Source organism: Marmota flaviventris, chromosome 6 (genome assembly GCF_047511675.1).
Source record: "Marmota flaviventris isolate mMarFla1 chromosome 6, mMarFla1.hap1, whole genome shotgun sequence".
NCBI lineage: Eukaryota > Metazoa > Chordata > Mammalia > Rodentia > Sciuridae > Marmota > Marmota flaviventris.
In genome coordinates this window covers 21,670,924-21,694,312 of record NC_092503.1, presented here as the reverse complement: position 1 = coordinate 21,694,312, position 23,389 = coordinate 21,670,924, and the positions used below count along the sequence as shown (strand labels likewise).

Here is a 23,389-nt window from a genome sequence, read left to right as displayed (position 1 = left end):
TTTTCAACTCTCTTTAGCAAAGTAAGCATATAGCACCTCCCATGGATAACAGCTCTAAATTCTCAGTAGGAAAGGTACATGTGTGTAGGTCACAGGCCTTCTTTATCCCAGGGTCTCATGAGAAGGCAAGTCTAACATGTGAGCACACGGTAGCATGTGAAATTGGTAAATCATTAACCCAGGTGCTCAAGAGGAGTCCTCCCTCCAACAGTTACCAGGTGGGATTGTTTCCTCTGCCTATGGAGCCTTAAAAATCTAGGAGGACTGTCAGTAACTGCGCCTAATATTTAATGATGAGATGGAAACGTCCTAAGGGACATTGCTCCATGTTGAGCTCAGTGTTGCCCAGGAGGCTTCATGACTGAGGTAGCAGTCTCAGAGAGGGGAGGCTCTGTGGGAAGTGGATGGATTTCAGGATAAGCTACATTTTGACAAGAAAAATTGAAGAATGAACAAAGATGGAGAATGTGAATGTGAGGCCACACTCTAGGAACATACAGTTTGTTTGGCCAAAGCACAGGAAAGAGTTGCGGTGTAAAGAGAAACTAAAGTTGAAATGGAAGACCTGCATGTGAGCAGGGAGGGCAGAGACGCTTAACAAAGCATCATTTGTTGTCAATGCTGCTGTCCCATCCTCTGTCACTCTGCGTCAGGCACATCTGTGTGAGTCAGGCAATTATGATGACCTAGAAACTTTTTGTTTCTGGCCACTTTAAGTGAGCCTGCCAAAATTTATTTTGAGAAATAGCATTTTAAGAATTATGTAAGAAATTCTAGCTTACTGTAAAAGATATTAGGAAATGGAGGGAAAGTTACAAAGAAAATTAAAAATCATTCGTGATGCTGCCACCCTAGGACTGTTCACTTTGACCTTTTTTTCCTAACTTATTTCTATTCATATCCTTCCTCTCTTGTTTTCCTTCTAGGAACGTTTTTGTTTTTTGGGCACTTAATGCATTTTGACTATTTCCCTATAGTAAAAGAATCTCTTTAAAAACAGTATCATATCAGGAATACATTGCAACTCCCTCGGCTATTTTCCCAATATTGAGCAGGTAGATTGCTTCTGCATTTTTGCTATATTAAATAAGTCCCCAGTTCATGGACAGTGGCCCCACTTACATTACGCACTCTTCCAAGCACTCCATGGACAAAGCCATTTAATCCTCATACTAGTATGAGCAGGTCAGTGTATGTTCATATCCCTGTTTTCCAGATGAGGATTAAGCAATCTGGACAAGCAACTTAATAGGAAGCAGTAGGGCTTTTCCCGAAGCTCCATCTGCTTTGGGAAAACTGGGTCCAAGAATACAAATGTCAAGGCTATAGATAACATTAGGAAATAGTTTCAGAAAAAAAAAAGTGGCTCCTCTTGCATTTCATTCCCACAAAGATTCTAATGTTCAGATGGGAAAAGAGTTTATGACTTTCAGTCAGCAAGCAGTTACTGGTGGCTGTTTTCTCAAGGCTTTTGTGTCAGAGCAACTGGTGGGTGAAGAGGTACCACCACCACATTCCTTCCCCAGCACCTTTATACAGAGACCAAAGTTGCTGGGAAAATGTAATTCTGGAATCTACACCTGTGTTGCTTCATAGTTAGTAAAATTGAATTGTTCAGCTTTGTTGCTGTGGACTCTGCTTCCCCCTGCCCCTGCCTCTGGAGTCAGTGGGTTTTTATTAAGTTAAGCATCTTACCTGCACTTGTATACCCCTTCTTACATAGCTGATTCTGTAGCAAATGTAATGAGCATCATAGCATCAGTTTCTGATTCTTTGGCAAAAGTTTTGTATGTTCTTGGGTAAAACTAACACTGAAAGCTTCTTCTATTCTATATTCTCTGATTGTTTGATTCATAATTTCCTTACTGCTACTTCTTCATAAAACACTGAATAATTAGAATGGATGCCTCTAAGATACCAGGTTCTGTTTCTTTTTATAAGGAATGATTGCTCTGAAAATCCTGTCTCATACCATGTGGTCAAACCCAGACTACAGTATGTTGTGCTCAGATCCAGAAATTTCTACATGTCGATACCTAGCCATTCTGCAGGGCACAGAGGAATAGAACAGTATTTCTGTCACAAGTTCAACGATATGAATAACCCCTGTGAGGGAAGGCATCCTGTGCTTCCAGAAGGCTTAGCAAACCCTGAGAGCTGGCGAAGAACTATGAAGACATGAAATATTCTGGGTTCATTTTGAAAGCTCAGGAAGGGGTGGGGAGGGATGCCGAGGTCGTATTGTATAAATGGCAAGTCCCCTAAGGTGGCAGTCCAAAGTTCATAGGAAAACAAAGGGCTAGGGGACATTGGGGAGAAGCGCCTGAGACAGGCCCCATTTTCCTTATTATTCGTCCAAGGTTGGAAAGTGGGTATTGATACCAAAAAAGAAAAAAGGTTTTGGAATTCAATATGGAGATTTCATAATCATTCCCCCCACCCTTGGGAATGTTCTGCTTTGACATAATAACAAATCTGTTTATGTTTGCATAGGATTAGCTACGGACCCTACTTCTGGAGCAAAACTCAGACAAGGATTTAGTAAATCTTCTAAGAAAGATTAACTCCTAGAGACACCAGGTAAGGAAAAAAAAAACCCACCCTAATCCAGGTGTGGCTGATAACATAATGTGCAGAATATAGTTGGTCAATGTTTAAGAGAATGGATCCATGATGGGCAAGTCCCAAACTGGGTTAGCTCTATGCATGCTTTTGAAACTATTGGTCAGTATGAACACCCTGTGTTTCAGTCTTGAGTTAGAGGGAAGGGGGAATGATCCTCACTTTTGACCTGGAGAGCTACTGCCTTGTTCTTTTTCCAAACATTCCACAGTAAAAGGTAGTTCCTGAGATTGCGGATTGTGTGTAAAGCATTTATAGATCTACAGATGCCTGTTGCTTAACATTCTCATTGTGCAAAGAGTGATGTTCTAAAACTAATGACGCTTCTTTCTGCATTCAGACTGGCTCCCCGAAACTCAGCAGCCTGGATAGTCATGTACCCAGGAATGCCACCTAACGGGAAGGACAGTCGATACCCATCTTCTAGAGGCATCTCTTAGGATAAGTAACACTAGCTTCGACTTTCCTCTTTATTTACTCCCTTCACAATTTTCAAAACAAAATCATTAAACACATCAACCTGTATGATACTGTTTAAGATTCACTTGAAGTTTTTTTTTTATCAAATATTTCTTAGGCATTTAATAGTGTTGCTTTGGAAGTTAAAACTTTTTGTGACGTAGTCTTTGAAGTACTAGTGTTATTTATTTACTAGGAATACTGCGTTTTAACCAGCATCTTTTCTACATAAAATCTGTCCTCACCCAGCTTTAATATTTACACCTTTATTACCATTAGTAATGATTTCTACTTTAAATGTTCCTTCCTATATAATGTAGAATTGTTCATAAGATCTTACACGGACCATATTTAGGGGGAAACTCACAGGAGGAAAGTTCGCAGAAAGCTTTCCACCCTGTGGAAGAACACCAAAGGCCCCATCCCATTTACCAGGGCCAAATCAGAGCCAGTTCCCTTCTTTGCTGTGGCTTTACACAGCTGCTGGGAGAAGGTGAGCCAGTTCTTCCTCCTCTTTGCTGTCTTAAGCATCAGTTTTTTTTTTCTTTTTCTTTTTTTGAAGAGCCATTTATATTTAGTCTCATACTTTTTAGCTCAACAACTTTGTTTTTCTTCATTGGGAACTTTAATAGGGAAATTTCAGTGAAGTTTCTTTCCTAAATTTTAGCAACAGATTCCCAAGTTGCCCCCATAATAGTATAACAAAAACATCAGAAGTTCTCATGACCTGAATTTTGGGGACCAAATACCATTGATTTATGTTCAGGAACATCAGGTGTGCATTCCAGAACTGACCAAAGACTATATTAAGCCATGTAAAAGTATTTGTGGACGCTTCTATAAACAGATTTTGGGAGGTCTTAAGATGAGGTGAGATAAAGCTCCCACAACCCCTTGTTCTGGAGGGATGCTTCCTGCCAAGAGGAAGGATGGGATGTGGGAACTGACTTGGACGTCTAGAGCATGGGCACTGGATTCCTTCCAGTGAGGACCCTATATCTCATTTTGCCTTGTTTCCTTCCCTCTGGCTCCACTATAGTTTAAGGACCTTAGTTTGGGGCTTAGTGGTGAAGCTCAGTGGCAGAATGCTTTCCTAGCTCATGTGAAGCTATTGGTTCTGTCCCTGGTGCTGGAAAAACAAGAAAGCCCATCTGGATCCCATAGTTTAAGTTCTTCTATATTAATTCTACATGCTTCAGCCTAGCTTTTGCCCTTTGTCATGGCCAGAGTTTCTCTCACTTATTGTAATCCTGGGATGTGCAAATACAACACTCCCCTTTCTCTGCCCTCCCAAACTAGTCTGTCAGATTTAGGGGGCATAATACTTTCTAAAGAAATCCTTGTAAGGAATAAGTAAATTTCTAATTTGTATTAGAAATTAATGGTAAATGCTGTTATAAAATGGATCATAGTAGCCAGAGTGGATTAAACTCTAGTAGGTAGTATTCTAACCTATACATCAGAAATAACTGATTTTATTCAAAAGGTCAAGTTTCTAACAGATGCAGACCAAGAACGACAGTTTATATTCTGTGGGGGAAGTAATGACCAGGAGGGGGCACTAGGGAGTTAGAACATTGTCTATTTTGATCAGAGTGTTTAATGTTGACGCAGGTGTAGCTATGTGAAAATTAATCAAGCCGTATTGCAAGATATGTAAAGTTTATTATATGTAAGATACATGTTTATGGAAAAGAAAACCTCTAAACAAAATACAAAGGTTTTTAAAAGGTTACAGTTTACATGTCAAAAACTCATAAGATACCATATTCAAGAGAAAGAGATTTCAGAGACAGAGATTACAGGTACAGTTACATTGTAAAATGTAATCCTCAAGAGAAAGAGATTTCAGAGACAGAGATTACAGGTACAATTACATTGTAAAATGTAATCCTCTTTGAGTAAATGCTAATAATGGCTTAAAATGATGAATTACAAATGCACTTATCTATTGGTGATTAAAAACAATACTTAGGAACTTAAGCAGCTTGAATAGTAGTTTAAGCTAGGCAAAGAAAACTCGTTTAATATATAAATTCCAGTAATATTTTTAAATTCCTGTTAAAAATATAATCGATATTATAGTCAGCACAATGTCTTTGACTGACGCCTGGATTATTTTACCACTTAACCTGGTTACACAGTGATTTTTTTTTCAGGCAGATGTAACTGACAACCAGTTTTGTCTTTAAGATAAATGAAGTAATAACTCACATTGCAGCATCATATGGAAAATATTCAAACTACATTTAAAATGCTTAAAAATGGAGGAACCTATTGTTCCACAAGGATTTTCTTTCTCTAAAACTACAGGTTGGCTATGGTAATAGTAACTAAACTACGTTCAACCCTAAAGGTAGAAAAATCCCTGAACAGAGAGATACACAGCTTAGTTGTAATATAGCATACATATAAAGGTTATATTCTTATTAAAAAAAAAAAAGCAAAAGCAAAAAAAAAGTTGTTCTCCCAACTTGGAGAAGTCCAAGCCTTTCCATACTAGGCAGTGCCACATAAAAAGTTATTTAGTTAACATGATGATCATGGCTTACAATTAAACTCAATATGACAAACATTTATATATAGCAGCTGTCATTTTCAATGTTGGTTATGACAATATTTGCAGTTTGATTAAAGAACACGCACTCATTAAATTTGGTACAAAGCATGAATACTCAGGACAGATTGGCACAATACATGCAATTCGAGAATTCTCTTAAGACAAGTCATCACTGAATACACCATACTCCCATTCCTGTTTTCTACATCTTTCCTTGTATCATAACTGATGTTTAAAATGCTTCTTAAAACATCTTCCACAATCAGAAAAATTTGCTTTTAAAGATTATTTATCTGAAGGCATGATGGAAATGAGGCAGGATGGCAGTGGTGGTGCCATTTGTAAAGACAGGGGGAATCGGGGGCAGGGGGAGCTGGCCCAGATTCACGGTGCCCACAGCCACTGGGGCTTCTGGTGGCTGCCCCTCCTGCAGCTGCTCCTCCTGCAGCTCTTCCTCCTGCATCTCCCCCTCCTGCATCTCCCCCTCCTGCATCTCCCCCTCCTGCATCTGCATCTCCTGCAGCTGTGCCTCCTGCAGCTGTATCTCATGCAGCTGCACCTCCTGCAGCTGCCCCTGCTGGAGCTGCACTTCCTGCAGCTGCTGTTCCTGCAGCTGCGGCAGCTGTATCTGCTGCTGCCCCTGCGGTAGCTGTATCTGCTGCTGCGCCTGAGGCAGCTGTATCTGCTGCTGCGCCTGTGGCAGCTGTATCTGCTGCTGCCCCTGAGGCAGCTGTATCTGCTGCTGCGCCTGTGGCAGCTGTATCTGCTGCTGCCCCTGAGGCAGCTGTATCTGCTGCTGCGCCTGTGGCAGCTGTATCTGCTGCTGCGCCTGTGGCAGCTGTATCTGCTGCTGCGCCTGTGGCAGCTGTATCTGCTGCTGCACCAGTGGCAGCTGTATCTGCGGCTGCACCAGTGGCAGCTGTATCTGTGGCTGCCCCTGAAACAGCTGTATCTGCGGCTGCCCCTGAAACAGCTGTATCTGCGGCTGCCCCTGAAGCAGATGTATCTGCTGCTGTGGTGGTTGTGGCTGTGGTGGTGGGGGGGGCGGTGGGGGTGGTGGAGGTGGTGGGGGTGGTGGTGGCGGCGGCAGCGGTGGTGGCTGCTGCTGCTCCAGATAGGCAAATGTATGGGGCAGAGGTTCCATAGGCCCCAGAGTGATAGTGCTGTCTCCAAAGACATTTGGGGGAGCAGGAGGGACAAACTGCCAGAAACTCAACAGGGAGGATATGTCGAGAGCGGCAGGGATTGTTAGATTCACAGCATCTGCCACCAGCTCCCCGGGAAGGAGCTCTCCATTAGCCAGCTCAAAACCTAGGTTGAACCTGTGAGGTGGCTGAGGTTCTTGCATAGGCAAGTCCTCAAAGAAAGTGATGTTGTAAAACCCTTTAGTATCTGCTTTGAAAGGCAGGCTAGGAAGTATAGGGTATGAGGTAGCACTGGTGGTGAACTTAGGAATCTGAAAGACTTCAGGAGGAGAGCTTGGTGCTACCATGGGGTGCAGAGAGACAATGGGCTCTGGCAGTGGTGGTGGCATAGGCTGGATGGCCTGTTCTGGAGGCCCAAGGGTGAGGCTGTGAACCTCAGGTGGCAAGCTACCTACAAGCCCATCCTGGGCAGGAACTCCTATCGGGAAAGGAGACATGGGAGCAGCCTTCACTTGGAATGAAGGCTCCATAGTGTGGAAGTTGCTCAGAAGGTCTCCTCCGGCCTGCATACTCTCTCTCATGAGCTCCTGCGAGTGTGTCTTCTTGGTGTGACGGGTGAGGTGATCCTTGCGCCCAAATCTCTGGGCGCAGAACTGGCACAGGAAGTCCTTGCATCCTGTGTGGACCACCAGGTGGCGTCGCACATCCTTCCGGGTGTAGAAGCATCTCTCACAATGGTCGCACTGGTGCTTCTTCTCCTTGGGTACAGGTGGGGGCTTTTCTTCTGCATGGGCTTTGAGGTGGTCAAGCAGCGCCTCGGTGCTCCCCAGCTCCAGAGCGCAGACCCCACAGGTGAGGTCCCCGCTGCTGGCTGAATGCAGGGCCATGTGCCTCTTGTAGCCCAGCATGGTGTGGTACTTCTTTCCACACTCTTCGCACACATAGGCCATCTTGTTGGGGTCGTGGGTCTGGAGGTGGTTCTTCAGGTGGTCTTTCCGGTTGAACGTCTTCTCACAATGAGTGCACTGATGAGATTTCTGCGGCGAGTGAGTGGCCATATGCCTAGGAGCAGAAGGGAACATTACACAAGAATTACTTTATGACAAGAAAGGTCTAGAAACAATATTGTATCAAAATGGTAATAGATTTAATCTAGGTTTTGGCATTTTTATTTGAATTAATTTTTCCTGTATTTTCCAAATACACAAAATTTTATTGTAAAAAAAAATCACGAACTACTAAAGATATAATGCAACTTTCACATCTATCAGGAATATTTTTTAGGAACATATTTTCTTAATGTATTTGTTCAGAAATCTGTATGCAAGTATTTAAAAATATGTGATCATGAAAAATATTTTTTCAGGAGGGGGTTCAAGGGACACTTGACATTTTTTGTAAATTGAAATTTTCGAAAGTGACCCACTTTCCCAGTTTTATATCATTGTTCCTAATACAATTCCTGCATGGTCTGTATCAACTGAAAGAAAAAAAAGGAACCTTTTGAAATGTCTATCGTTAGCCTCAGAAAAAGTGTTAAGCTGAAGCCAGTTTTTAAGATCTCTGCCATCCTTGAATTTTAAAAAGATTCATTTTAATAACTAAAAATCTAAGGACTATGTGTTTGTATTTCTTATAAAATACAATCCTTCATTACAACTTGTAGCTCGCAGGTAGCACACAGGTTACTTTGTGTCCCTTATGACAGTTATCTTCTTTAGTGCACTGGTGAGTGCAGTAAAAGTGAGTGCACTTCTCTTTAGAGGCTTAATTTGTTTTACTAACAATTTAAATGCAAATTGAATCCTTTGAACTAGTGACTCTGGATACAGAAGAACTTCTAACAATGCATTCTACCAAAAAAAGATCTCTTGAAGACAGAATAAGTTAAAAGTGTACTTAATTATATCTTCTACCCAACAACCAACCCTGTCTTGCCGAGTCCTAGAGTTGGAACAGGAAAGTGTTCTACAACAGCAGTGCTTTGGCAGACAGTGATAGTGGTCCCACTACGAGGCAAACTGGAAGCCAGTTCAAAAATGATAAGGTTGGTCTGAATCAAAGCAAAACCTTCCTCTCTCACTTAAAAAAAACAAAATAGCCTGCTATGTGCAGCAAGAAAAGCTGGTTCCCTCTCTTTCCTCCAGGACACACAGCTTAGCATGCCTAATGTGCCAGATACTGTAAGATGGGAACAACACTCAAGAGACAAGAACCAATACAGTAGGCATTTGAGAGATCTGAAATATGCCAGTGTCTCCATGTTCTAGATGTATAAATTCATAGGCTGAAGAAAGGCTTTTAGAGCATGTCAGGGAGCAAACAGCCATGGTGTTCTACAAGATAAATCACAGGAATTGATAATGAAGGGGGAGCTGGCTTATGAACAGGACCCCAGAGGTCTGGCTAGGTCTTCTAGTGTTGCCCTTCTCCCATTTCTTTGTGGAACATTTTAATTTGGTTTGATTTCACCTATCACTCATGAGCAGATCAATACCAAGTTGATAAGGCTGGACCTGGCATTTCCTGCCTACTCTTGTAGGAATGGAACACAGGTTGGCATTAGTACTTAAGCAATATTACCACCTTTCATCAGTTCCCATCCCTTAGAGATTGATGACCATCCTTTGCCTGGTGTCCAGTTCTTCCCTTTACTTCCTCATGCAACAGTCCCAATCTAGAACATTAACCAATGCAAATGACTTCCACAACTTGGTACCCACCTTCAACTTCTCTCCTTACCCCAAAACCTCTGAAACTACCAGTTTTAGGGTATCCTATAGTCAGCACCAAATGTTACCATCTTGGGTGTCAACTGGATCATGCCAATGCTCTTATAAGTCTTCATGGGTGATTGAGACTGCCCTGCCATCTTTTCTTGCTCTTTGCCAACCTCCACCAAACTGATTCCATTGTTTGCTTTTGGGACCTATGTTCTCCTTTCTGGTTTAACAAGTCAGTTAGTTTGTTTGTGTTTTTTCCCTTCAATCTTATAAAATGAAACTTCTGTTGCAACTGTTGGGAAATAGGATGGAATGCTGCCCTATCATCTCTTTTTAAAGTCAGACCTAAAGAAAGAATCAAGCCATCTCACCACTTGGGTTTTTTATGAGAGCGCTTGTAGGCCAGAGGCAGGAAATGTTGAGGCTGGGGGCAGTGGTTTTTGCATAAAGTATACAGCTTCTTTTTGCCAACTTTATGCCCTTAACTGAACATTTCCCTTGAACTACTGCCTCCTAAATATTGCTTAATATTTATTTGAGTGTGGTTGACCACAGTAATCCCAACTAATTCTACTCATTCCAATAATCTGTAAGTTACACTTTGTTTCCCAGGCATTTATCTCAGTCTTTACTCAAAGTTAGGGTACCTTGTGGGCCAGGCTGCAGCCCAGGCTGCCTTCAGTATTTGGAATGGAGATGTTTGCTGTGCACACTAACAAGCTCCATGCAAACCAGGGAGCCACTGTGACAGAATCAGTGCACCCGCCATTCTGCTATTTGTTAGTACTAGGTGGTGGCCTATGCACATCCAGATTAAATTATACCTCTGAGGTATAAAATACCTAAGCTTTTACACACTTAGGTTATATCATCTGTAACAGCAGTATCAAGGGCCACCAGCATAATTCATATCTACCTTCCCCCAGGGCACTCTGAGATTGAAATGATAATGTAGTCTGTGCCAATTCTCTAAACTCTGCACTTAGATGTAAGCAGTCAGAAAGGTGAAGCTTTAAAGATCATTTCAAGAAGATTAGAGGTGAGTGGCACATCTCTCTTAACCAGGCATCAAAAGAAGCGCCACATTCATAGAGTGCTGTGCACGTGGCTCTTGGGCACTGTAGACACCATGCCGACTACAGTCATTGTCCCTCAGACTAGTGTCTGACTGTACATTTTGTCTTGTCTATGATGGAAGAAAACCTGTTCCTATTAAAAAAAAAAAATCCCTTGGAGGCAGAAGATATATCTCTCATTTCCCTCACAGAAGTAAGCACCTAACAAACACTCAAAATCATCCAGATTAAATGTATTTTTAAAGAAGATGAATCTGCTACAACAGTGGTTTTTATCCTTTGGTATATCACAGAGGCCTCTGCACATCTGATTCAATGCACATGCTTGGCATCTGTAGGACCAGTTGAACTTTACATGTTTGAGTGCTTTTTCCACCCAAGGTGACAAACCACTCCAAAAGTTCACACTCATGGGCCTTTCTTCTTCCTGTCGCTCTTGGGACCTGGCAAGCCCTCCCATTTTGTATACAGACTCTCGTGACAGGTTTCCAATCAACCTCTTCTCCACATTACTGTCAAAGTCATCTTTCTAATGCTCTAATCAATAAAAAGGAGCGCTTCCAGATAGTGGGTGAGACCTGGGGCACCTGTTTCCTTCTCACTGATGTTCTTGGTCTCACCCTCTCCTCCTCCAGGGTTACACTCGGTGCATGGCACCTGAAGGCCAAGGGTTAGAGCTTTTTTTTTTCCTCCCCATGCTGTAGATCTCAGAGGAGGACTGTCCCTCCTGAGCAGCCTCCACCTGCACAGTTGTCAAAGCACCACTGCATTTAATAGTTCTGCATGCCTACCCCACCCGCTTCTCACCTTTCTGCTCTTAGGCCTGCTACCCTGTGGGTACAAGAAATATCTGCTGAAGGAATTAACCAACATGGCAAAGCAAAATGGATACAGAAAAGCACAGTAATCACTGGAGAGACAGCTTTGAAGACTCCCTAAAAGGCTAAAATATAGATTCAGATCCTGTATCCTGTTACTGTGAGTGGACTGAAGGCTCCAGAGCCTCTTAAAGGCCCTGTAAAAGCACATACCTTTCTAAAGCCTCTCACCTCATCAATTTATATCTGGAAACGAAGGCTTTGCCACAGTCGGTCTGCAAACACTTGAACGGGCGCTCCCTGGTGTGGGAATAACTGTGAACAGTGAACTTCTCCAGAGTGAGGAACGTTTTGCCACATATTTGGCAGGGGAATGCGGCCATGGGCTTTGCTTCTCACACCTTCCTTTTCAGATAGGCCAATCAAACGGTGTACCACTGAGGCACACAGGGAAGGAAGGTGCAGGGCAGAGACAGCAGCAGCAGCCACTAATTCTGTCCTCTCCTTTCCCAAGTCCCACTTCGCATGCAGCCTTGAGCCCAAGCGAGAAAGTCTGAGGCACAGAAGAGATCCAGGCACAGGAAGGGGGTCTGCATCATCTGACAGCCTGTGGAGATAAGAGGAATGGATTTCTCACATCAGCCACTTAAAAACCACACTTTCCCTCCCTAACACTTCAGAGCCGACTACCCACGGCCAGCATGTTCCTTCACATGGCTCTAGTGGGCATGGTTCTCCACCTGCCCTGTGCTTTGAGAGGCCCTTCTGCATAGAAACCCACTCATCTGCTCCTCCGGAGTGGCAAGGCATCACTGGCCAGCACTCAGAGGGCTGATGAAGCACTCTGTGACATAGACTCAGCATCATCTACTTTGAAAATTCTGGTCAGTGAGGCTCAGCAGACTGGCAAAAGAAAAAGAAAAAACGTCCCTGCCCTCATTGGAGTGCTCTACTGGTCCACACACAAAAATCACCCCTTATTCAAACCACTGGCTTTTTCTCTTCACCTGTTTTAGTATAGCACAAGTTGTTTATGACACCTGTCCAAACTTCCAGAGGATGAGAAGAAGTCATTTGTATACATCTAAGTTAATTTGCTTGTGAGATAACTATGCACAAGGACTGAGGAAACAAAACGTGGGTTAAAGCTGACGTGGCGAGGGGAGATGGAACAGCCCCGTGCAAACAGAACTGATAGCTCGCAAGGATGTTCAGGCCACATTTATAGACACTGTCCTCTGGAAAACTGTACTGTCTGCCTCTTATCCTTTTGTTTATGGGGACATTTCCTTATTCCTCAGGTAGCTGGGGGTAGCCTACCTTTAGTTCAACCTATCTAAAACCCAGGTTATTAACATCCCTCTCACTCAGCCAGAATCACCAAACTCCAGACCCTTCTTTCTCTATCATTGGACCATCATTTGTGAAAATGTGTCCAAGGCAGATCACCCAAAGTCCTGTCCAACCCCTCATTCCCTTCCAGTTTTCCATCTCCTTCCTGAGGCCTCACCTTGAGGCATCCTCAATAACCCTGGCTACAAATTCCTTCTAGGAATTCCATCTCACTCATGGAGCCTGTGCTGCCAGGTCTTAGGATCCCATCCTACTTCACAGCCAGCCTAGGCCTGGCCATAATACTCGACCAGCTTTAAAACACTCCCTTCACTTGGGATTGCTCTTTTCTTCTTCTCAAGTCTCTTTTTAAAAGACTAAAACATACACTGATTATGAAGTTTGAAATATAACTATCCTTCCTTCCCTTTACAGCTAAACTCAAAACAGCCCTCATCACTTCAGAGGAACTGGTTTGGTAGGGAAGATTTTGTATTTGTCTCACCTGCTTACAATTCCAGTCATATACACTTTTTTTTTCTATTTATCTCAGTAAATTAATTCTCCCCAAGTTTCGCTTTATGAGATGACCAGTGTAGCCAACAGAACTTTGGTGATGATGGGAATGTTATATTATCATGGCTACTGAACATTCAAAATATGCTGCTGTGAAACAAGACTAGTGTCCCACACAGCAGCCACTAGCTGTGTCTATTTAAATAATTTGGCATTTGAAGATGGCAGGTATAATCAGAGAGCAACATGGCCATGCTTTGTCTAAGCTTGAGGCTCATTTCCTCCAACCTCAAGTCCTCCAACTTTAACTCAAACTTTTCATACTTGCTTCATAAATGTCTTTCTCCTAAGACTTTATCTTGTTAAGTTTTAGGGTTGTGTTTAATATACACAACACCACAGAGTACAAGGCTGGTCCTCAAATGCTGACCTGAATGGAGTCCATGATAGTGAACATTCTCTAACTTCTTCAGGGAGTCTTTAGGAATGAATTCAACTTCATAAATAGTTATAACATTCCAGTTACCATAATTGTGTATTTCATAAATATGGACCTGAGAATACAAATATTTGCACTGTTTTCATGATATATTCATAAACTTCTATAAAAATTGTCTTTCCCCACAGACTATAAATTCTTTGTGGCTCAGGATCAAAGCTCAGCTATCTAAAAAAAAAAACAACACAAAAACCATGTGGCTATATACTACATCTCTCATCGCCATGTTCTCAATTGGTGTTGGCTGTATACTAAAGATTCCAATCTTTGGATGAAACCCGATACTCTTTCTGGCCCTGTCCTTGAAACAGACTTAGGGTTACTTCGAATTGAATGGCAGACCACCAGCAACCTAACAGAGAAGTGACAGAGTGAAGGTCCTGATGAGAATGGGTCTGTTCTGTCACTTGACATACATACTGCACTTGAATCTTAAATACGGTACTATTTCAACACCTGTCACCATGGAAAGATAGTAAGTCTTCCCCCAAAACATCTCAGGACACAATTTTCAGTCCCCTTGATTCTAAAAATACTCAGTGAGTGATACAGATCTGCCAGTATGCCAAAGAAGGCTTGTACCATCTGCTTCGTTCTGCTCATGCTGATTATTTTGGGGATGAGAGAGGATCAGACTGGAATAAGAACATATATATATATGGCAACAGCCAGGAAAGACTGTGTTCCCTGGGGGCTAGAGGTAAACGGTGGTGGTGGTGGGGGGTGGTCAACACAAGTGCAGTTCCAGGACTTCCCCACTGCTGCACAACACAATCGTCTAACGGGGACAACTGTTTCACAGCATTCTCAAAATAAACCATGACTTCTGGCTTCTATTTCCATTGTCCCCAGTGACACAATGCAAGGCCCATTTCTGAGAGGAAACTGAATTTCCATTTTTGGCCTTCCAAGATGGGTGCTTTTAAGTCCTTGTTTCCATTCCATTCATTACTATGTCTACTAGATAAGAAGGTTCTCCTCCAAATGTCTGTCTCCCTCACACTCCCAAGACATGGGACTGTTTTCAAATATATACATTAAAGCTGATTTTAAAAGGGTCTCTGACAAGTTTTTTTTTTTCTTATATTCACAAACAATGAAGCAGCCAGTCATGGAATAAGAGAGGTAGAAATCCTTTGCTTAACTGGTCCTAGGAAGTTTTCAATCAGGGTACCCTTCTCAAAATCAGCACATGAGAAGCAAGTCTATCAACAAATTAAAACCAAAACTGTTCAGAATCATCAGCAAACAGAAAGAGACCCAGAAGAATCTCTAGGTAGTTGTGACTGCTTATTTTTTTATTCTATTCTGAAATTTGCTGGGTGCTTTTCCTGAGCCAGTACAATGTCAGAAGAGCTTGGTTTGCATGTCTAATCAGCAAAACAGGTGCCCATGGCACTTACTGCTTTGAAGATCACACTGGGGCCCTCACCAGTCCCTTCCAGGATGGCTATAGCTGGATTACCAGCCTTGAATGAGACCAGGGTCTTAAGTGGGGCCCATGGCAGCTCAGCAGGGCCCCTGGGAACTCTCTGGTGGTCTATACAGAATCGAAAGCATGCATACTGAGATTCTTATGGAGAGAAGAACGATAGCATTTTTAAATTTTTCTAAGCGGTCCTAGATTCAAACAGGTTAAAGGGCATTGGCTCAACTGAGAAATAAGAGAAAATCCTTGGTGCTATCAATATTCTACTGGGCTCTTCACAATGTCATTAGTGTCTCCTAATCCATGGGCCACAGATTTGGGGCTTGAATTCTTTCAGGTAAAAGTGGGAAGAAAAAAAAAAGTTCTATATTGTTTTTCTGGAATTCAAGCAGTAAATAACTTGTACAAATTTCATTTCAAGTATAGATCCTGTCCTGTAAGGCAGTCTACCTTATGACTAGAGGGCAAGCTGCCTTCAAATCACAGGGGTTTATCTGTCTACATCTTTAAAAGTCTTTATTAAAGGTCATATATCCTCAATAAAGTACTAAGATATTATCATTAAAATCCTGACACCTGAGCTGACATGTCACTGGGAAGACAGCACTTGCCTAGGATGAACTCAGGCTGTACACTCAGGGACTGTCAGCCTGCTATGTCTGCAGACCTTTCCCCAATAATGGCCCAAAGGATATCAAGGCCACAAATCAGTCTTCCTGTTGTTTCTTCCAAGTGCCACACTCTCTTGTATTTCTCCTTCTAGAATGCCCACTATCCCTTGTCCATCTGCCAAACTCTTATTTTTCTGTCACGCCCAAACAGAAGAATGAGTTCTTCCACGTGGTGGGGTCCACTCAGTAGTCTAGTGGACATCTCCACCTCCATCTGTCTGACACTGTTTTGCCCCAGTTTATGCTGGGTGGTGGAATGCCCTTACTGCCCTGTCCTGCTGTCCTGCTCTGAGGAGGGCCACCCTACAGCCTGCTGAGAAATCAGGTTTGCTGCCTATATTCTTTCAAACTGTCACCCTGAGAGACTTAATTTTGTTAAGCCAGTGACTAAGCTCCTGTTTTCTTAGAAAGGAGGCTTAAAATAAGCAAGAAAGCTACAGTGAAGTGTTTATCTAATATTCAGAGAGAAAACTGAGAAAGCTGTCGAGGAGACTCTATCACAACTTTAGAACACCAAGTCCATACCCTAACCAGACATTTTTAAGAGGACGGGTACCTTCTGTTCACAGTGTGAGTCATCTAAAGACGGTGGATTGAATGTAGGCACACAGCTCATTTTTCCTGAAACTCTACTAAAAGACAAGGGCAAATGGGAGCTCCTCAGGGATTCACTGGCGCTGCCTGACAAGCCCTGCTACTATGTCTACAAAGCTTCCAGCAGCTTTGCCATGGCTCTCTACTTATAAATCAGTAGGTGCCAAGGAAAAAGGAGAAAAGGAAAATGAACACAAAACCAAACTAACAGAACCAGGCAGCTTGGAGTGGGAAAGGCAGACCATGGAGGAGAGATTTGAATTAACACCTGCCAGATTCTTAGGTACCTGCATCTGGCAGGTGGTTTATTTTGAGGGTACCTGCTATTTTTCCATGTGACCTATTTCTAATGCTTGCTAGTGATTAACTCTGAAGCAACCTTTATAACTCAGCTAATATCACTCGGTGACTAACGGTAAAATCATTCCCAGATAAAATGGCTAAAACGTATAGTTAAACCAAGAGCTAGGAAGGAGGAGAGGATTTTTAGGTTAGTGTAACAATTTAATATCTTTACCACATGACAAAGTTGCCATCGCTGCTTCCATTGAATATTTCACTGTTGTACTAGAATCTGCGGACTACGTGATTAGGCAATAAGCAGAACAGAAAGATGAAGTAAATCTTTCATTATCTGCAAATGAAAGACTACATCAAAGACCACAGAGAATCCACACACAAGATTAATATTATTAAGTCTGACAAGGTGTTTGGTTATAAAAATCAAAATTACAAAATCAATTGCCTTTCTAAATACCAGAAGACAGAATGTGATTTAAGGTATCAAGATGATATCAGGGGATGAGGATGGCAGAGATGGAAAGTAAATCTGAGTCCCAGAGGGAAAATTCCAGTTTAGCTTTGGACACACTGAGTGTAAGCCTAATGGGCAACTTGGGCAGGCATGGAGACCCACAGCATGGAGTGGCTGAGGTCCTCCCCTCTGGCTTTGGGGAGGTGAATGCCATTCTGCATGTGGCTTATTCAGGTAACTATAAATAACTGAGCCTTCCTTCCATGGGGGCCTCCGGTCCTGTCAGGAAGCTCACATGAACCACCTTGATCACCAGTGTCTCTCCTCTCCAGGGTGGTTTGGTAAAGTAGGCTGGCCCTGGGGTGAGGAGGTCTTTGTTTTCTTTTGGACAGGCAGATCACAGCTAGACTGATCCTCCCTCAGGAGATCTACAGGCTACTGCAGAACAGGAGGCAGGCTTGTGGGGGCATGCAGCTCTCAGAGCTCCAAAGACAGAAGCAGCCCCTGCCTCTAAATTCCCCAGCTTCCTTTTGGGTGAGATAGCAGTGATACAAATAAACAAACGAAAATGGAATCTCAGTTCAAAAACTAGACAAGATGTTCCTAAATTTAACTTATGTCCTGTGATTATACAAACAAGACTTTAACAGCTTAAAAACCCCTTTGGTGGCCTAATCCACTAGCAGAAGGCAGGCCTTTTACAGCGGGTCTTTCTTTGTTATACATTGTTCAAAAGATTGAAGAGATTAGCTAAACTGAAAGTCAACCCTAGCCATGACTTGCTGGGGACACAGAGGTGGGGGGAGAAGAGGCTGTAGCAGGTAGAGAATGCCAATACCACTGTGTAAACCAGAATGGGAGGGAGCCCTGAGAAACCACAAGGAAGGCCCACACCAGTGGATGTGAGCCTCACAAAGCCATAGAAGACCAAGGAACCAAACCACAGAAGGAAAGGACTCCAGGGACCGGGGATCCATCAGCACAGAGTACTTCATCTCTCTCAGGCCCATGGCCACTGGCCGAATGCCCTTCCTCCGCCTGCAGAGTGGAGCAGGGGCTGGTAGCTCAGATTCCCAGACGGCGCCACAGGGCTGCTACCAATGGCTATTCAGGCTCACCCTCGTGGGGACAAAGGGAGGAAAGAGCTATCTTTGCAGACTCTTAAGTATTTCACATTCCTCCTCTCTCGCCACATTGAATTTAAAATAGAATATTCCGAAACAAATAGACGAATGTCTACAAGTGAGACATGTGCGTCCAGGAAGGCAAGTGTTAAGTCTAGGACTGGCTCTCAAGCTGAGACGCACTGTCCCGTTTTAAGACGTCTATTTATTAATGGAGACTCTAGGTAGTCTGGAGTGGGTGGGGGTGGACAGAGAGCCCCAAAATCCAGACAAAAGCCTTTGGTATTAGGAGCAGATTTTCTAATCATTAAAGTCAGAGATGGGGACTGTTCCTTTGTGACAACTGAAAATATATCCCCCTCCTCCCTCCCTATAAATCCTCGATGACTGGCCTTTAGACCCTTAGGGTCTGCTTCTATAGCTGGCTGCCATGCTCTCTTTTCCTGGGACTCTAGAGTGTAGGGCATGGAGGAACCAGAACTCTAATTAGCAGTTGGCCTATTGTCCTAGCAAGGCCACCATCTGGGAAAAGAAAAGCCTGGTTCCTTCTCAGGAAGCATGTGGGTATATAGGTTTGTCCTGAGGAAAGAAGAAAAGCACAGCAGTCACAGAGACAAGGGGAAGTCAGATTTGTGAGTTCAAAATTGCTTAAAGGAAACTTTTAGTCTATACTTTCTAGAAAGAATGCCCAGGACTTGGTGCACAGTTTGATCCCAAGACAGCATTATCTCTAAATAAAACAGCAAAAGGACACACAATGCAGACATGGGTCTGTCTGAGGAACGGGATGACAGATGATGAGTTTCATTTTTCCATTCTGAATATCTGCACTTAATTTTGATGGCTATTTGAGCTGAGTCTAGGGGTGTAACAGGGCAGTGAACCACAGGCAGGGGTGGGGGCGGGGGTGTAAAGAACATGGACATGCGCAGAGGCCATAGCCTGGAGTGGAGGCTAGTTCTGGCTGCCCTTTTGGCTTGTGGACCAGGAACGGTGGGAGAGGGCTGGACAGGTAGGGTCTGGCCACAGCAAAGTGGGTTTCTCCAGGAAACTGGGAATCCACGAAGGCTAGGACAGCTCAGCCACCAACTGCGCTAGAGAGAACAAGCATCACAGACCACCCGCCCCCTCCCGGGTGTATAACTGAGTTATTTGGGCCAGGCACACGGGTCACTTAGAAATAAATCTGAAGTCTACAAATATTTATCCCCAGTCCTTTAAGATTATCTGTTTTAATTTTCTTTTCTTTTTAAACTGATAAACATTCCACGGTTTCCGTTTGGACTGGAAGTTGCACTATAGAAACAAGGCCACTCTTCTAAGCTCCCACCCTGGCTTCTCTGAAAGGGGAAAGGAATGTTAGGGAGACAGGAAAGCAAGCCTCAAGAGAGGAGCACTCAAGACAGCCTCCCTCCTTTTCACCTTATGTTTTTTTCCTCCCCATTCACAGCTTTAGGTCCTTTGTTTGTTTAACAGACCATTACAATCGGAGGCAGTTCAATGGGGGAGGAATGTGAACTCTCTAAGTAGCTGTCCCTGCAATCCACATGTGTGGTCCCTCCCCGCCAGCCTGTCCAGGCGGCTACAGTGTGCCTTCCGATGCTCCTGGCTGCCCAGAGGAGGCTGGGCACCTTGCTCACAATGAGTCCTAATTTCCCACAGGGCCACGCCTGCCGCTCCTTCCCAGTAGCCTACAGCAGGGTCTCCAGTAGCTCTTCCTTCCCTGCTTGCTTCGCCTCAGTCGGGGCCATCCTGCTCCCCATTCCCTTCAGCTCCTGGGAAGACATTGCCTGTGTGTTGGTCATCGGTCTTCAGACACCTTGGGACATCACTGGCTAACACCCATCTAAGTCATACAAACGGTAAACCAAAGAAACAAGGCAAGACTCCTCCCTGAGCTCCCAGACCTGTTGGAATTTCCAGCACTTTGTCAGTCCCTAGTTTTCACTAGGTTTCCACACAATTGTTGATAAACATGGCCAACTAGAAACAAATTTAAAACTTGCATACCTACTGGGTGACAGGATACATCAGCCACAAGTCAGGCACGGAGTTCTCTCAGAAGTCTGAAGATTCAAACCACGGAGTTCTCTCAGAAGCCTGAAGATTCAAACCTGTAAGAGACTTGCACATCTTCAGTGAATGAAGCTAGAAGAACACGCTCCCCATCACACTATAACCTGAGCTTCCATTTATGGGTGCACACACACACCACTGAGGTGGTCTACAGAATTCCTACTGCGTTTTCATGCATTTTGGTGGGTGATCTTTACTTATATTATATCCTCTGTCCTACTTGCAACTGGATTAGAACCATGCTCAAGTTTTTCCCTGCTTTCTGCGAGTAAAACAAAGAATACATGAAATTGCTTACATAAAATATTCAAAACAGCACTCAGAGGAAATGGTATTTCTTTTAAACCAACAGTATTAAAATACCATAAAACAGGTATGCAAATCCACGCAGTAACAGAACCTGAAACAAATTATGAATTGAAAGAAAGTCAGCAATATCCAGTTGACACTTTCAACAAAGCTTCATATAGACTTATAGGTTTATCAAATTTGCAGGGTACCTCCTAATGAAATAGTCCATGATTATTAAACCTGGCTGTGCATGAGAATTAGCAGGGAAGTCCTTTAGAAATACAGATTCCTAGGCCACAGGGCAAACTAGCACACACTGAAATGGTAAAATGGGGCCCCAAGAACTTGTGTTTCTACCAGATTCTCAGAAGCCAAGTTTGCCACCTGCTTTGTACCACAACCCTGATGAGTATTTGGAAACCAGTCTCTCTGCTCCAATTAATTATAAAACTTGACTTCTTCCAACTAAGACTATTCTAACCAGTAGATCCTCTTAGGGGGAAAGCTGCTCGGGTTCTCTTAAATTGTACAAAAGTAAATTATTATGAAACAAAGCCAATTAGCTCACCTAAGTGATTTATTCACTTGGATGCTTGCTTTAATTTGATTTTTTTAAAAAAGGGCTACGACCATTTATTTTGCAAAAGAACAGTGTTTTAAGTTGAAAATGAAAAAAAAAATATATGGCCTTGTCAGACAACTAACATTTAAAAATGACCCAACAAAGTTCAGGATAAAACTGGAGGTGACCAGGTTACTTGAATCACCCAGGGAGTCTGTTCTGAAGTTATTCTTTGTTTTGCATGTACAAAAGCTTCACAAATCAACTGCATGGTTCACCTGTTGTCTCAAAATGCTCAACATCTACCATTGTGGTTTAATTAGGTGGTCCCTAAACATTTGTATCTTTTTTTTCAAGAGCTTTAAAACACTGAAGCAAAAGAAATCTTCTAGATGATTCTTTGCGTCTGCCCAGCTCACAAGTGGACAATACCAATTTATGTATTCAGAGAGGCCGGACTCCCTTCGGCTTCCCAGGAAAGGGCTTGCTGAACGTGAGGTAAGCAAACCAGGCAGTAGAGTAGCTTAGCTTCATTGTCAAAATATTCAAATTATCACAAAAAGAAAGCAATTCCTTTCTGAACTCAACAATACTCCTTGGCCTCTGAGGGCTCACACAGGAGCTTATTCTCAGGCTGTTCAGTGGGAGCAGCACTAGTGAAAGAGGAGAGCCCTAGCAGGGAGGAGATCAAGTCCTTCAGCCTCTCCCACCTGCCCTCTCAGCATGTCTGACGTGTACATACTAACAATGCCACAGAGACCCTCGACAGGCCTGGCCTGGGGCACCATCCTGTGCAACGTATGACAATTTAACACAGCAAAGACACAGTCAAGAAAAAAAACACCTCGGTTGGACAGGATGCCACTTATATACAGACTCTTCAGTTAGGATTTGGATTTCAAAAGCAGAGAAAACGGTTTTCAAATGTCAACTTTTTTTTTTTAAGTGTGTAGTAAAAATGACGCTATAAGAATCAAATAATTCTAAAGGTCGATAGCTCCAGGGTAGCCAGAAATATCACATTTTTCCTAGCAAAGAAATCTTCTCCTGGTAAATAGATTTGCTAATTGTTTTAAATGAATGATTTTTTGTGTGTGTGTGTGTGTGGGTGAGGGGAAGCCATTCATTAACAAAAACAAAAGTTTCATGACTCTAGAGTGTATGATTTCTAGAGTCCATTTTTTGCCACACAATATGTTTTTCTGGGCGCCTGCTTCAGAACGTGCTTCTCCTCAGTTAACGAACTAGCTTAGCTGCCTGCTGAGCACTCCCTGAAACCCCTGAAATGAACAAAAGGATTTCTTCCAGTTTCAGCTCATCCACATCTAGCTCTTCCTGGTTTTATTACTTAAGTTAATTCTTCAATCTGACTTTATTTCCAGTGATTTGAGAGGGAAAGAAATGGGCAACCCCTGACACTGGGAAGTCTTTTCTGGTTTTCAACAAGAGAGTCCTTTAGACTGTAGACGTGCCAGGTTTGTTTTTGAAGTCTCTCGGAAATGTCTTATTTTTGAAAGACTTTTACTGCAGAAGGAAAGGAGCCCACAGGGATTTGGTAGATCATAGACAATGACATCTTACTGCGGCCAGATGGATCATGGTGAACAATGAGATTCTATCTTTGAACTGGAGACCCTAAGTGGGATATGCACATTCACCTCCAAACAATGACCACAGAGGGGCATGTTGTTAAAGGAACACATGGAATTTAAACAGATTTGTGGGCCTGGCACCTGGCCCCCTACCCTCTCACTTATGGACACTCCCTGGGAATTCTCATGCACAGCTCAAAGTTTTAACTACTTCTTGAGGTCAGAGGCCTCCCAAATTTCCATCTTCAATCCTCAGCTTTCTTTCAAATTCCAGACAAAGGCACCCACATTCCTCCTGAACCTCTCATTGTAGATACCTCCCTGCGCCCCGTGCCCCTCACTGTCACTAGATCAGAGCTTCACACTCCCGCAGTCTAGCTATTTCCTCCCCCAGCACCACTGTGTATCTTAGCCATGATTAGTAGATGCTCATGAGATGGCGGCCATGTTTTAAGTGGGAAGTGTTAGCCTATTTTTTTTTTTTTAAATAAGAAACCTAAGGCCTAGAAGCTGTGCTAATTTGCCTGGTCCTGTGCTAATTTGAAA

At 43.1% G+C, this 23,389-nt stretch overlaps 2 protein-coding genes across 4 annotated transcripts in view; one reads left to right on the top strand and one right to left on the bottom strand.

The window, feature by feature from the left end:
• The window catches only part of Zc2hc1b (zinc finger C2HC-type containing 1B), a 45,739-nt gene extending 43,175 nt beyond the window's left edge, over positions 1 to 2,564 (top strand). Inside the window, exon 7 of the mRNA XM_027938414.3 lies at positions 2,494 to 2,564. Within this exon, the coding sequence (XP_027794215.2) occupies positions 2,494 to 2,564 (71 nt within the window). The remainder of the gene's footprint in view (positions 1 to 2,493) is intronic.
• Positions 2,565 to 4,726: 2,162 nt separating this feature from the next.
• Plagl1 (PLAG1 like zinc finger 1) overlaps positions 4,727 to 23,389 on the bottom strand; it is a 50,916-nt gene continuing 32,253 nt past the window's right edge. For 2 of the 3 annotated variants that reach the window (XM_071612953.1, XM_071612954.1), the window contains 4 exons: positions 20,697 to 20,798; positions 20,333 to 20,436; positions 11,635 to 12,010; positions 4,727 to 7,848 (listed from right to left, as the gene is read on the bottom strand). In XM_071612953.1, the coding sequence (XP_071469054.1) occupies positions 5,931 to 7,848; positions 11,635 to 11,786 (2,070 nt within the window). In that variant the 5' untranslated portion in view covers positions 11,787 to 12,010; positions 20,333 to 20,436; positions 20,697 to 20,798 and the 3' untranslated portion in view covers positions 4,727 to 5,930. The remainder of the gene's footprint in view (positions 7,849 to 11,634; positions 12,011 to 20,332; positions 20,437 to 20,696; positions 20,799 to 23,389) is intronic. The other variant, XM_071612955.1, reaches the window with a different exon arrangement.